This window comes from Salvelinus alpinus, chromosome 11, assembly GCF_045679555.1.
Source record: "Salvelinus alpinus chromosome 11, SLU_Salpinus.1, whole genome shotgun sequence".
Taxonomy (NCBI): domain Eukaryota; kingdom Metazoa; phylum Chordata; class Actinopteri; order Salmoniformes; family Salmonidae; genus Salvelinus; species Salvelinus alpinus.
In genome coordinates, this window is record NC_092096.1 from 28,741,414 (window position 1) to 28,757,753 (window position 16,340).

Sequence of the window (16,340 nt, forward strand, 5' to 3'; positions counted from 1 at the left end):
GCCTGTCTGTAATGTCTGTACTGTATCTACTCATTTTGTTCAGTGTTTCTCCAGTCTTTTGGTACATTGTTGGTGCATGGTTGTGTGAGGGGGGTGTTAGTGGGTGGGTCAGGTGCTACTTTGTGTTCGTTTTCCAATAAAAAGACAGTATAGAACCGGAAGTCCACAAGGATGCTGCATGGAAACAGACACAAGATGACTGCTCCAGGGCACTTAGGAGGGGTGCATGAGACTCACTGGCCTTCAATATTTTTAAGGTTGTTGAAAAAATGATAGGCTGGAGCCCAATGAACTGAAAATTAAGTTGGAAAAAAGTCAATCAAATTGTACTTATAAAGCCCTTTTTACATCAGACATCACAAAGTGCTTTATAGTAAGGTGTCTGCTCATGTAACTACCATGTACACTGAGGAAAAATATAAACAAAACATGTACAGTCGTGGCCAAAAGTTTTGAGAATGACACAAATATTAATTTTCACAGTCTGCTGCCTCAGTTTGTATGATGGCAATTTGCATATACTCCAGAATGTTATGAAGAGTGCTCAGATGAATTGCAATTAATTGCAAAGTCCCTCTTTGCCATGCAAATAAACTGAATCCCCCCAAAACATTTCCACTGCATTTCAGCCCTGCCACAAAAGGACCAGCTGACATCATGTCAGTGATTCTCTCGTTAACACAGGTGTGAGTGTTGACGAGTACAAGGCTGGAGATCACTCTGTCATGCAGATTGAGTTTGAATAACAGACTGGAAGCTTCAAAAGGAGGGTGGTGCTTGGAATCATTGTTCTTCCTCTGTCAAGCATGGTTACCTGCAAGGAAACACGTGCCGTCATCATTGCTTTGCACAAAAAGGGCTTCACAGGCAAGGATATTGCTGCCAGTAAGATTGCACCTAAATCAACCATTTATCGGATCATCAAGAACTTCAAGGAGAGCGGTTCAATTGTTGTGAAGAAGGCTTCGGGGCGCCCAAGAAAGTCCAGCAAGCGCCAGGACCGTCTCCTAAAGTTGATTCAGCTGCGGGATCGGGGCACCACCAGTACAGTGCTTGCTCAGGAATGGCAGCAGGCAGGTGTGAGTGCATCTGCACGCACAGTGAGGTGAAGACTTTTGGAGGATGGCCTGGTGTCAAGAAGAGCAGCAAAGAAGCCACTTCTCTCCAGGAAAAACATCAGCGACAGACATATTCTGCAAAAGGTACAGGGATTGGACTGCTGAGGACTGGGGTAAAGTGATTTTCTCTGATGAATCCCCTTTTTATTGTTTGGGGCATCCGGAAAAAAGCTTGTCCAGGGAAGACAAGGTGAGCGCTACCATCAGTCCTGTATCACGCCAACAGTAAAGCATCCTGAGACCATTCATGTGTGGGCTTGCTTCTCAGCCAAGGGAGTGGGCTCACTCACAATTGTGCCTAAGAACACAGCCATGAATAAAGAATGGTACCAACACATCCTTTGAGAGCAACTTCTCCCAACCATCCAGGAACAGTTTGGTGACGAACAATGCTTTTTCCAGCATGATGGAGCACCTTGCCATAAGGCAAAAGTGATAATTAAGTGTCTCGGGGAACAAAACATCGATATTTTGGGTCCATGGCCAGGAAACTCCCCAGACCTTAATCCCATTGAGAACTTGTGGTCAATCCTCAAGAGGCGGGTGGACAAACAAAACCCCACAAATTCTAACAAACTCCAAGCATTGATTATGCAAGAATGGGCTGCCATCAGTCAGGATGTGGCCCAGAACTTAATTGACAGCATGCCAGAGCGGATTGCAGAGGTCTTGAAAAAGAAGGGTCAACACGGCAAATATTGACTCTTTGCATCAACTTCATGTAATTGTCAATAAAAGCCTTTGACACTTATGAAATGCTTGTAATTGTACTTCCGTATTCCATACTAACATCTGACAAAAATATCTAAAGACACTGAGGCAGCAAACTTTGTGAAAATTTATATTTGTGTCATTCTCAAAACTTTTGGCCACGACTGTAGTGTTGGTCCCATGTTTCATGAACCGAAAAAATATCCAAGAAATGTTCCATACGCACAAAAAGCTAACATCCCTGTTAGTGACCATTTCTCCTTTGCCAAGATAATCCATCCACCTAACAGGTGTGGCATATCAAGAACTGATTAAACAGAATGATCATTACACAGCTGCACCTTGTGCCGGGGACAATAAAAAGCCACTCTAAAATGTGCAGTTTTGTCACACAACACAATGCCATAGATGTCTCAAGTTTTGAAGGAGCGTGCAATTGGCATGCTGACTGCAGGAATGTACACCAGAGCTGTTGCCAGAGAATTTAATGTGCCCCTTTGGGAGCCTCCTGAGTGGCGCAGCGGTCTTTGGCGTCACTACAGACCCGGGTTCGATACCAGGCTGTGTCACAGCTGACCGTGACTGGGAGACCCATGAGGCGGCACACACAATTGGCTCAGCATCGTCCGGGTTAGGAGAGGGTTTGGCATGCCGAGATGTCCTTGTCCCATTGCGCTCTAGCGACTCCTGTGGCAGGCTGGGCGCATGCACGCTGACACGGTCGCCAGGTGTACCGTGTTTCCTCTGACACATTGGTGCTTCCGGGTTAATCGGGCATTGTGTCAAAAAGCAGTGCGGCTTGGCTGGGTCGTGTTTCGGAGGACGCACGGCTCTCAATCTCGCCTCTTGGGGAGATAAAATGGATTAAAAAAATATATATATATATATATATATTTTTTATGTCTCTCGGGCCAGATTGAAGTACTTTGCGACCCCTTGGGTTAGGGTATGGGCAGGGATAAGCTACGGACAATGAACATAATTGCATTTTATCGCCATTCATCTGCTGCCATCACCTCATGTTTCAGCATTATAATACACAGCCCCATGTCGCAAGGATCTGTACTTAATTCCTGGAAGCTGAAAATGGTCCAGTTCTTCCATGGCCTGCATACTCAGCAGACATGTCACCCATTGAGCACGTTTGGGATGCTCTGGATCAACATGTATGACAGCGTATTCCAGTTTCTGCCAATATCCAGCAACTTCGCACAGCCATTGAAGAGGAGTGAGGCAACGTTCCACAGGCCATAATCAACAGCCTGATCAACTCTATGCAAAGGAGTTGTCACACTGCATGAGGCAAATGGTGGTCATACCAGATACTGACTGGTTTTCTAATCCACAGCCCTACTTTTTTTTAAGGTATCTGTGACCAACAGATGCATATCTGTATTCCCAGTCATGTGAAATCCATAGATGTAGGGCCTAATGAATTTATTTCAATTGACTGATATCCTGATATGAACTGTAACTCAGTAAAATCTTTGAAATTGTTGCATGTTGCATTTATATTTTTGTTCAGTATGGATAACCTGAAGGCTACCTACCTCTGTTTAGGTGTCCCAGGTGTCTTTGATGCTGTAGCAGTGTCTTCAGGTGCTCAGGGTCAGAGACAGACTGAACACACTCCTCCAGGTCAGAGAAGGCAAGGCTGAGACAAGATGCTGTCTGAGGGTGAGATGGAAAAGGAGAGTGCAGTCCACTCCCAAATCAACCCATATCTCCTACCCACTGGAAACATATCGATGTTCAGTCCATTTATTCATTTATTAAATTCATTCATAACTGTAAACGCAACATTTTTCACATTTAAATTGATAGGATGAAGATGCAGTCATATCAGTACCTGTGTAAAGCTGGGCACCGGCGGCAGCTCCTCCAATCTGGAGAAGAACTCCCACAACAGAATCTGCAGTGCTGTGTCATACTTAGTACCGTACTGCACTGGGAACACCTCCTTTAATTAAAATGTAGAGAGCCATTACACAGTTAGGTGAATGGTCTTGGCTGTAACACGTGTTATCATCAATAAGCATTAGTTTAATAAAATACTTGTTTTATCCATTTGCATTAATATTCTTGATATTTGTCACAGTACCCAATTTGACACACAACACACACATCACATGCTTGGAAACATTACATTCAATTATTACACAGAACTACCCAACTGTCGTATAGAAATCATAAAGTGTGACTTTGTGAGATTCAAATGGTATTAGTAATTGACAGGTGTGATACAGGTGTTGTATATTAGAAATGATTGGATAGTACATGGAATCAATGGCAAAAAAAAAAACTTTTCCAGAAATTCTGCATAATTGGTTCCCAACCAGGGGTACAATGAGCCCTGGGGGTACTTGGCCTATCCACAGGGGGTACTTGAGAATACTCAGAGACCATAGGCCTACTGGTAAAATGCACGAGGGGGTACTTCAGGGGTATTCCGGGCACAGCAAAATTCAGTTGGTGGTACAGTAACCGAAAAAGGATGGGAACCAGCTATCTACAACAGGGATGGGCAATGTTGATGGGGGTGGGGGCCCCCAAAAAAATGAATAAATAAATTTGGCACTCATGTGGGGCCGCAGTGGTTTGACAACCCACAAGTGCAGTCAGTGCCGGCCCTAGCAATTTGGGGGTCTTAAGTGAAGTTGTCCCCCCCACCTGGCAAGCAAAACATTTTAGCAGCCCCCCCCCCCCCCCCCCCTTGACAGCAAAGAGAAAATTAAAGTTTGAGTTAATTTCCTGCAATTCTACACATTTTGCCATGGGCCAGAGAGAAGATTTTGCAATTGAATAACACATTTCATGCAATTCTGCTCATTTTTTAAATGGAGCAGCCTGGTCTCAGGCTAGATGTAACATAGTGAATGTAAATCTGAGGCACTCAAATAAGTATGATATGTTATATTTGGTATGGTATGATTATATAAGACAGGCTACTTAAGACAAGAACAAAAGGAGGGTGGTTGGTCGGGGTGGATGGGTGGGCGTATAACTTTAGCAACTTTTCAACTACTTTGCATGTTAGCTAACCCTTCCGCTAACCCCTAGCCTCGCTAGTGTGATCCACCTAGTTAGCATCAGCCAGGAATGCGTAACATACCATAAGTTTAGCAAATTAGTTTCATACGAATTGTCATTCGTAACATATACAAAATGGATGATGGACATCCACAAGTTAATACATACCATACTAAACATAACATATCATAATAAATGGAACGTCTCGAATTTACATACATAATAATACAAAATGCTCTGAGACCAGGTTGGGCAGAGAGAAACATTTACAGTTTTACAGACAATTTCCTGCAATGTTTTTACATTTTGCCATAGGGTGGAGACATGTTTGAAGTTTTTATATGATATCTGATGATCAATGGGGGCCTGTCATAATTCGACCATGATTAGATAGCTGGGCGCTAGACTAACTAACCAATCTAAAAAAGTTTTCCTGACATGAACTAACTGAGTGACAGTCAGTAACTGACATAAGAGAAAAACTGCTGATGCACAACCAAATTTCGAAATAGCACCTTGTGTATTCTACTAGTCCAACTATCAACAGTAAATTGAGACCCTGACAGTTCCTTTAAAAAAAAATGTGGTTGGGGGAGACATATCCGCGGGCCTATAATCTGGAGGGCGCCAGTTGCCCATCCCGGATCTAGAAGGGTTGCTATTTGCCAGAGAATTGGCCTTGTAGCCTATCAACGATAATATTTTGGCATTCTTCCCAGCGTGTCCTCGCTTCCTTATTTGTAAAATGATATTACAGGTGTCGACTATACAGACCACACCCCAGTGGCAATGAACTCAACTGTCCCGCTTGCACCAGAACGGACTCACCCGAAATACTTCACTGTTCGGGAACACCGAGTCACTGTGTAGGAACGGATCGGGAAAGGACGATAGTGACACTTTTTATGAATCTGCGGGCTATTTTATGGAATTACACTTTTGGAGAGCTACGGAATCATGGAAGCGCCGCCATTTATGAAGTCAGTTTTACCTGCGCTAGACTCATTCACACTTGACGCAGATGACACGAGTTTGGCATTACCACCGGAGGATAATACAAAGACTCATTCAACCGACCGGGGTTTTCGTGTTCAGCAACAAGTGCAGCTCACACTTGCTCGTAAGGGTAAAAAGACAACGTCCAATGGTAAAATAGTAGTTTTTCATTGAGTCTGCACGAATAAAACGAGGTCTGTAAGATTAGCCTATTGAAATCGGCAAGGGAATTTGTCGACAAGGGGGGGCTGTTTAGACATAGTCTACCAGGAAATACAGGACGGGTCGAAACCAGATGCAACCGAATGGACATGCAGGCCTAGTCATTTGTGTCAAATTCTTAGTGACATTGTACTTGTCATGATGTTTGAATATAATCGTTTTCTAACATGCTTGCAATCTCCTCTAGCCTACTGTATTTGTGGTCCTCTCCATTTACCTTTCCAATAGGAGAGGGCGTGTGTCCAGATGGTAATTAGGGAATTGGTGCGATGGCATGATCCTTCAGAACACATGTGGTGTATCTTTCAGGTAGTCTTCATCTATCCAGAAAGCCATCAATTATCACCGGTTCCAGAGATGGAACCTTGAATAACATGAAGGTAAGGCCTGTCCAATAATACACAACCCACTATCCACAGTCACAGGTGCTTTAGCCTCCCTAAAGTTAACCAGAGAGCCTGAATGTTAGAAATAACAGCTACGTGATTCAAATCCGGAGCAAGGGACTTCACCCTGCATGGCAGTCAAGTGCAATGTGTCTGGAGGATATGTGAAGTAAAAAATGTAAAAACACTTGAATTCCATATTTAGTGTGTCACTGAGGTGATAAACTTCACAAGAAACAGCAGGAAAATGAGATGGTATCTATTTGCCCCTAAAATAAACTGTAGGCTGCATTGGTTTTGAATGTACTGCCCATATGGTTTGAATAAAAACAAATTGGATAGTCTCAGGGATGTGCAGCTATTGTAAGCCCCAAGCCCATAGGGCAGAGAGTGTTAGATACCCATATCTCAAAAATGTGACAGATAAAGCCTTTCCTACTGGCACACTTGACATATTTATCGCCCCTTTGTCTGTTCTACCAAACGCTGAAATTCTATCATCTCACATAGACAATTTGAATTGAACTGCAGTTTTATTGAATAATATCTTCATGATTCCTAAAGGAAACATTACAGGCTGACTACACCACTCGCGTTGCAAAATACATTTAGAAATCTATATTATTCAATTATTACACCACACTGCTCGCGCGCACCAACGAGCGTCTGCGTTGCCAAGAGCTAAAATAGAAGTCAGTTCTATTTCTGACGCAGATCGCGCTGCAAGTCCTGCCTCTCCCATCTCCTCATTGGTTTATAGAAGCAGGTACCCACGTGCCATCTCCTCATTGGTTATATGAGGCCAGTGGCGGTAATTCACCTAATTTATGAAAGTTGCCAATCGTAATATAAAGTCAAGAGAAGAAAAAGCCTAGAAGGAGGAGGGATGACTAGAAACGATTCGGTTGACCGTTTTATGTGTGAATTAATTGTCGGAGTAGAGGACCTTGTGCATTTCAGGTAAAATAACAACTCAATGTTTATATCCCAGGACAAATTAGCTAGCAACAGCAAGCTAGCTAAATAGGACAAATTAGCTAGCTAGCTAAATTGCCATAAATGTTTAATGCTTTTTGACCTGTCCCCAAATTAATGTAATTGGTTCAGAGTTTGTTTTGATATTTTAACCTGCGTGTCGTGATCGCGTTTGGTGTGGGGGGACAAAATAAATGTATGCACGATGGCGCACGCGCGCAGCCGGTTTGGGTTCCTTGTAAGTTGTGGCTTTAAAACACACAATACAGGATGATACAACAATACAAACAGAACAGTGGTTATTCAGACATCAGAGAGAGCATTTTGTATGATCTTTTTCCCTAAACCTTTTGTGTTGCTTTGAGTCATCACGACTGTGTCCAATTATATGCAACTGCTTTACAGATGTTTTAGCATTATTACCAGAAATGTCTATGGTTGATTCAGTTGTAAGCCTTCTGAAACGTGGCAACCACTGCTTTTCACCTTTCCATGTAGACACACTCATCTTTGGGTCAGATCGGAGGCAGGGACTTCAGCAGCCTGTCGTCTTTGAAGGAGAATAGAAGAAGTCCGTCTAAGAGGGTGGATTTGACCCCAGTCACCAGCCCTGAGTTACCTCGCTCCCGTCTGGCCTATGGGACACTCCGTTTCGGAACCTACACCCTCCCCGGCCCTAGCCAGCCGCCCATGATGGGAACTTCAGAGGAGCGGTCTTATGGGACAGACTTGATGCGGCGTTATGCCCATTCAGAAATGGCCCGTAGCACAAGGACACACGCCATAGCTAACGGCGGCAACTACCACTGGAGCCAGTCCCTCAGACAGACTCGAGGTCCTCAGCCCCTCTCTGCAGACCACTCATTCCTGTGCAGCAGCCCTGCGATTCGCACCAACAACAGCCCCTACCTGATGGAGGTTCAAAAGGGGGCGAGGAGACAAACAGGCTACGGGTCATTCAATGCTACCCAGAGAACAGAGGGCCTGGCCTGGCTGGGCCAGGTGGGGAAGGAGAGCCAGGGGCATGTGGGAGCCAAATGGCCTCCCTCGTACCCAGCCTCACTGGTCAGCATGGAGGTGGACATGGGCCAGATGAGGGCGGCGGCGGAGCCAGAGATCCAGCAGACAGACGTGAATGAAGTCACCGCGGTGTAAGACGGCTTATGTGTTCTATACAAACCTGAAGTTGATTAGATCTGGCAATTAATTTAGTTCTCAACATCTCAAATCAAATGTTATGTCACATGCTTCGTAAACAACAGGTGTAGACTAACAGTGAAATGCTTACTTACAGGCCCTTCCCAACAATGCAGAGAGAGAGAAAATAGAGAAATAATAGAAAAGTAATAACAAGTAATAATAAATGCACAATGAGTAAGGATAACTTGGCTATATACTCAAGGTACCAGTACCGAATTGATTTGCAAGGGTACAAGGTAATTGAAGTAGATATGTACATACTGTATAACTAGGAATAAAGTGACTAGGATAGATAATAAACAGGATAGATTATCAACAGCAGCAAAAAGGTTCAATGCAGTCTAGGTAGCTATTTGGTTAACTGTAACTAGCTATTTAGCAGTTTTATGACTTAGGGGTAGAAGCTGGTTCCAGATTTCGGTGGCTTATCTAGGCTGGCACTAAAGCTATTGTAAAAGAGTCTTCCAGAGAATTATTGGTGGTTCAGTTGCTTATCTGTCGTTTCAGGTCAATGATTTACCCAGATTTTGTAATAGGTGTATATAATGAATATAATGGAAAGTGTTGTGAGGATGAGAAATTGGATTAATCAGAATTTGGGATTGATAAAGTGAGTGAGTGTGTGTGTGTTTGTCAATGACAGGAATTTCCTCTTCAATGCTCTCTCCCATACACAGGAAGCCAGAGAGCAAGGTGCCTGAGCTGACATTGGAGAGGGCAGTGAACCTGCTGGGCCAAGAGAATGAGGAGATGCAGATCACTGCTGCCAGCTTTATTCAAAACCAATGTTTCAACAGCGCTGACGCTAAGAAGATGGTGAGCTGGGGCCCATCTCTACTACTGTTGACTTGGCCGGTCAATTAAGGTTAAAGGCTTCCAGGCTGTAGGCCTACAATACAGCTGATGTTGACAATACAGTATGTGCCATTTTCAAATAATTGGATTGGTAGGGGTATTTTCCCTTCAATTTATATTGAGATTGTGGGCGATTCGCATGAAAATTCAAGTTGAGCTCACTCTTCATAGGAACAAGGGTAGATGAAGATCTCTGCCTGTCTGTCCCCAGGTGTTCTACCTCCACGGTATACCCAGGCTGATCAAACTGCTGCAGAGCGACAGCGAGGAGCTGGAGCGCATAGCGGCGGGGGCGCTCCGAAACGTCGTCTTCGAGAGCAGCGAGAACAAGATGGAGGTGAAGGACAACGAGGGCGTGGCCCCTACACTGCGTCTGCTCAGGAGAAGTCGCGACATAGAGACCCGGCGGCAGCTCACTGGTTAGTTTGAGCACCTGCTCGTGTAGATCTGAAGGAAATCGTCGTAGCACTTTATTAATGACCAGGGCGCGTATTCACAAAGTGCCTCAGAGCAGGAGAGCTGATCTAGGATCAGTTTATCCTTTTAAATCATAATGAATGAGGGGGGGCTGATCCTAGATCAGCACTCCTATTCTGAGATGCTTTGTGAATATGTGATTTACATGAACTTACATGGTAAAATGGTAATGACACAGTAGTAACCTAAGAATGAAACATGTTCCACAGGGCTGTTGTGGAACCTATCCTCCCATGACCTGCTGAAGGAGCATCTCTCCAAAGAGGCCCTGGAGATCCTGACCACGTCTGTGCTGGTGCCCTGCTCAGGCCTGTTTGAGGGGGAGAACCCCAAAGATGGCATGCTGGCTGACCCAGACACCTTTTACAACGCCACTGGCTGCCTCCGGTAGGTCGTCTGGTCTGGACAAAGGCGTTTATTGGCCATTTGTGTGTTTGGCACTGACCTATGTAGTATCTGTGGTCAAGTATTTCTAGGGATCCATCTTAGGGCAGCCTGGGATAGACACTAGGCAGTGGGATGCAGAAAGCGGTATAGTAGTTATGTTTGGAATGATCATGAAATAATTTATTGATTGATGCTAAATGGTGTACAGTGCCTTCAGAAGGTATTCACACTCCTTGACTTTTTCCACTTTATGTTGTGTTACAAAGTGGGATTAAAATGGACGTCTTTAATTTTTTTATGTGGAAGATAAAAAATATATAATATTACACTATAAAACACTAATAGATTTGAAGTCGGAAGTTTACATTCACTTAGGTTGGAGTTATTAAAACTCGTTTTTCAATCACTCCACAAATTTCTTGTTAACAAACTATAGTTTTGGCAAGTCGGTTAGGACATCTACTTTGTGCATGACACAAGTATTTTTTCCAACAATTGTTTACAGACAGATTATTTCACTTAATTCACTGTATCACAATTCCAGTGGGTCAGAAGTTTGCATACACTAAGTTGACTGTGCCTTTAAACAGCTTGGAAAATTCCAGAAAATGATGTCATGGCTTTAGAAGCTTCTGATAGGCTAATTGACATAATTTGAGTCAATTGGAGGTGTATCTGTGGATGTATTTCAAGGCCTACCTTCAAACTCAGTGCCTCTTTGCTTGACATCATGTGGAAAATCTAAAGAAATCAGCCAAGACCTCAGAAAAAAAATTATAGACCCCCACAAGTCAGGTTCATCCTTGGGTGCGATTTCCAAACGCCTGAAGGTACCACGTTCATCTGTACAAACAATAGTACACAAGTATAAACACCATGGGACCACGCAGCTGTCATACCGCTCAGGAAGGAGACACATTCTTTGGTGCGAAAAGTGCAAATCAATCCCAGAACAACAGCAAAGGACCTTGTGAAGATGCTGGAAGAAACAGGTATAACAGTATCTATATCCACACAAAAAAATTCCCTAGTCCTTACAAATGACAAGCATACCCATAAGATGATGCTGCCACCACCATGCTTGAAAATATGAAGAGAGGTACTCGGAGAGTTTGATTTGCTTTGTATTCAGGACAAAAAGTGAATTTCTTTGCCACATTTTTTGCAGTTTTACTTTAGTGCCCTGAGCGGTTTCCTTCCTCTCTGGGAACTGAGTTAGGAATGGTGACTGTATCTTTGTAGTGACTGGGTGTATTGACACACCATCCAAAGTATAATTAATAACTTCAACATGCTCAAAGTGATATTCAATGTTTTTTTTTACCCATCTACCTCTTCGCCTCTTCGTGAGGCATTGGCAACAAAAAACAACCTTCCTGGTCTTTTTTGTTCAATCTTTAAAATTCTCTGTTCAACTGCAAGACCATACAGATAATTGCATGTGTGGGGTACAGAGAAGGTGTAGTCATTTCAAAAATCATGTTAATCAATATTATTGCACACAGTGAGTCGATGCTACTTTATTATGTGACTTAAGCACATTTGTACTCTAAAAGGGTTGAATACTTATTGACACAAGGCATTTCAGCTTTTCATTTGAATTCCTTTGTAAACACTGCTAAAAACATAAGTCCACTTTAACATTACGGGGTATTGTGTGTAGATCAGTGACAATCTCAATTGAATTAATTTTAAATTTAGTCTGTAACGCAACAAAATGTGGAAAGAGTGAAGGGGTGTGAATACTTTCTGAAGGCGCTGATTATTATACGGTGACCCAGTCGGTTCATGTGCAATCATCTCTCACCACAGTGTTACATCTCACAGGGCTTTGTCAAGCATATTATATTTATCTCTGACAGCCTCCTCGCCATGAGTGAGAACTGTGAGGTTCCTCAAAGGCCATCGTCATCCTGTTACTCCTTTCTACCTGGCAAAACAGGCATGATGACTTCTGCCTAGGCAGCATCACCTCGATGGAACAGCAATGCGCTGGAAACAATATCCTGCATACCTTGTGTTCCTGTTGAACCGACAGCCATTGGTTTGGCACAGATATACCACATGACAAACACAACATGGTATAACAAGGAGTGTTTTGCTTTTGCCTAGCAACCGATACAACTGAAAACAGTCAGGGACTAAATTATTAATGGAGCCCTCTCCCTCTTAGTGGCTCTAGTAGAATTGAAACCTCTGAATCCATATTGGCTGGTGCTATCAAGCCCTGGCAACCATTGACTTGTGTAACTCTGAGGAATTCCTCAGTCTTTGGCCTGATTTTAAAACGAAAACACATAACACTCCAACTCACAGCCATAACCTTGGGTCATCACTAATGTTACTGTATTTGGCTTGACGTTAACAAAAAGGCTGCAGAATTTTTAGGAATAAATAATTACCATTTGGTCACGTGTATTGAGGCAACTGTCATGTGTTTTTGCTTGACTTCATCTAAAAGGAAGTGGAACAGTTGACTCATTGACAAGTGGTTGAAATTAAAGTGAAAGATTAACTCATGTTGCTCATTTGCTTACGTTTTCCTTTGTGGTTGAAACACGTTGCTATCTCTCAACACAGAGACATGTTATTACAATGACCTATTGTAATGGCTTTATCTGCAGATAACAGAAAACCTTTTTTTTTTAAAAGTACACCAAATATCTCTGCTACAAACATTTGGCTCATCCGGCAAACAGCTAGGATAGATATTTAGCCAGTCTGGCCAATGTCTAGAATGTAAAGAATGCTTTTGCTGTTGCTGCCTAGTGGCGATAATGACAACCTGTCATTGTTGTTGTCAGAAACATAAGCTCGGCTGGTCCAGAAGGGAGAAAAGCCATGCGGCAGTGTGAGAACCTTATTGACTCACTGGTATACTACATCCGCGGGACCATAGCTGACTACAAGCCCGATGACAAGGTACTGCATGTGAATGACTAAAGTAACATTTACTAAACTTTTGTGCAAAATGTTCACTTGTTTTTATTTCGTACAAGCATTACTAAACATTTGTAGGTGGAATAAATATTGACACAGGGAAATGAAATAAGACTGTTTTTGTCTATATTTGATCAATTTATGTCTCTCGAACAACTTATTAATCACGCCTTTAGTGTTAAATATTGAGAAAACATCATGAACCAGCTCTGTTCTCCAATTTTTATATATTTTTTACAAAAGACATTGCAGAATGTTTGATATTAAAATCATAGTCCCCTGAACAGAACCACTTCTCTCCTTCACAGTCCACAGAGAACTGTGTGTGCATCCTACATAACCTCTCCTACCAGATGGAGGTGGAACTTCCACAGAAGTACTCCAGCGAGCTCCATGAGTCTCGACTCAACCTGAATCCAAAGACCAAGACCCCCGGCTGTTTCGGTTCTCGCAGTGCCAAAATCATCCAGGTGGGCTCCCATCACCTCTGTTGTGTTTGTTATCATCGTTGTTGCCCTTTTGTACTTGACATGCACTGTTTATATCTGGTTATAAATAAGTTATTACCACTAAAGTAAATTGGCAATGCCTATGTTATGGATAAGCCGCCTTGGTAAGTGGTAAAGCATACATTTTGAACTAACTCTTTAAGCCCGGTTTTCTTTGACAAATGTAATTGTTAAAAGCCTTATACACATTAATTGAAAATTAATGTGAAACCTGGTATCTGGGAGTTAACTTTGAATTAAAGGGCCTCCTGTTTTCTGGTTGTTTTGGTCCTATAGCGTCTTGAACCAAAGCGCCCTCTGCTGGAGGAGAAGGGTAGTCCATGTGGAATAGAGTGGCTGTGGAGCGCCATCACAGTGCGCATGTACCTGTCAATCATGGCCCGCAGCATCCGTCCCTACACCCAGGAGACTGCCATCGGAGCCCTGCAGAACATCACAGCTGGGAACGGCCTGGTAAGGCTATATCACAGATCTATGATCTTATTTCTATGGGCTATGTACTGTTCTGGGAGTGTGGAATTCCAATCAAACCCATGGGCAAATCAATAACTACAATACAGCCATCTATTATGTTGTCATGACTTGACTGTATAGTAAGTATTACATTGATGTGACTACTATATTATGCATTACTATATTGACTGTCAGTTGGTGATGTTGGGCTCATGGCTCTGTATGGGCAGGTATCCCAGGCCATCGCCCACACCATAGTACAGCGGGAGAATGGTTTACTCCAGGCCATGAAGATGCTCCAGGAAGGAGGGATGGATGTGAAGAAGACTGCTGTGTCCCTGCTATGTAACATCTCACGCTACAGAGAGCTTCACGCTCACATTGGTGAGCTGTGAATTGACTCATCAACCGCAATGTTTTAGTCCTACATAAGTCCCACAAAGTATTTTCCTTTGGACTTGTAAGTGTATGTAAATGCACAGAAGCATAAAAACCTGCCACTGTAGAAAATCAAACAATCTCTCACAAAGCGTTCCATTCTCTCTGTAGTCAATTTGTAAGTCGCTCTGGATAAGAGCGTCTGCTAAATGACTTAAATGTAAATGTAGTCAAACAGGTGTTGCCACAGCTGGTGGTCATGTTACCCAACTCGGACACGAGCACAGACCTGCCTACAGAGGTGACTGTGTCCCTGTGCCACATCCTCATCAACCTGAGCCAGGATGAAACGCAGCACGTCAGGGCCATCGTCAACCACGGGGCGCTGCCCAAGATCATCAACATCAGCGCAAAGGACAACGGGTCAGTGGGTAGCTTCTGAAGACCATGGCTGCGTTCCAGGCTGACTACATTGCCTGGATTTAACATGTCAACTAACCACATCATGATATACTGCACGTAGCAATCTGATGCCCAACTGCACAGTCGATGTGGCACTGTTGGTTGATGCTATGCAAAGACTGTAGATGGCCTTAAAATGCACTGTATTATTCCTGAACATTGTGAGTTGGATTGGAGGGAATTTATTTGAATCTGTTTAACCTCTTCCCTTGCTTTATACTGTTCCTTTTATGTCCAATGACAGTAACCTTGTGTCCCTTTAGGTTTGGTCCCACCAGGGCTGGCCAGGCAGCCTGCATCCTACTACACAGTATGTGGAGCCACTCAGAGCTCCACAGGGCCTATAGGAAGGTAAGGCCCCTACACAGTATAACCTCAAAGGATAAGAAACATTTGGTGTGGTGACAATAGTTTTTAATTAATCTGTGTTGCTTTTCCTCTCATCATTTGGTAGGCTGGATATAGGAAAGCAGACTTCGTCAACAGCAGGACATCAAAGGCTGTACATTAAATACGGGACTAAGCGGTCGATCACAAAGCATTGTGCTGATTGAGGCAATAGTGTAGTTTCTCTTCTGTGTGGACTTGGATGACTCAATCCACTGCTTTATAAAATACTTGTTTTGTGTGTCGACTTCTCCACTGTGTGAGGTGTTACATTTACGTGTGTGTGTGTCTGTTCCAGTAACAACAATTGCTGCAAGCTCTTGGTAGCAGACCAAGTTCTCTACAATGGAAAAAAAAAAAAAAAAAAATGATTAAAAACAAAACTGATGGAGGATCAGCAATGACTTGAATTCCATTTGAAGGAAGGATTTTGAGGAAGAAAATGAATCAGCATAAAGTGGAAGACAAGATAAGGTTAACATTATGAAGTATGTTAGTCTAATGAATGTCATAACTGAAGTTGTAAAATATAGTTTTGATGTTAACATAGTTGGGGTTGTAAACAATATTAAATTACTACCTGTAGGTCTATTAAAAAGGTCCACAATCATGGATTCACATTTTGGGGGGTCAATCAAAAACAGTACCACGAACGTCGCAGATAGACATGGTTTCTTATTCTACATGTCACAGGTCAAGTTTGTTCTACATAGCAGATTTCTATCTGAATGTAACAATGTTGCGTCCTGCTGAAAGAACCCCTGGTTTGATATCTCCGTTTGTAATGCAAATAATCACTATAAACTAGAGGGTTGCAGAGTGCTGAAAAAAATGCCTAAAAGCCACAAAATATT

General features: G+C 42.9%; 1 protein-coding gene across 1 annotated transcript; it reads left to right on the plus strand.

Moving 5' to 3' along the window:
• The first annotated feature begins 5,499 nt into the window (after positions 1-5,499).
• On the plus strand, positions 5,500-16,100 carry LOC139533859 (plakophilin-2-like). Its single transcript, XM_071332299.1, has 13 exons — positions 5,500-6,006; positions 6,387-6,457; positions 7,937-8,589; positions 9,316-9,454; positions 9,705-9,912; positions 10,180-10,357; positions 13,162-13,279; positions 13,606-13,767; positions 14,083-14,259; positions 14,490-14,643; positions 14,868-15,060; positions 15,363-15,450; positions 15,554-16,100. The coding sequence occupies exons 1-13, from the start codon at positions 5,817-5,819 to the stop codon at positions 15,608-15,610; spliced, it is 2,388 nt and encodes a 795-aa protein (XP_071188400.1). The 5' UTR covers positions 5,500-5,816; the 3' UTR covers positions 15,611-16,100.
• Positions 16,101-16,340: the final 240 nt, after the last annotated feature.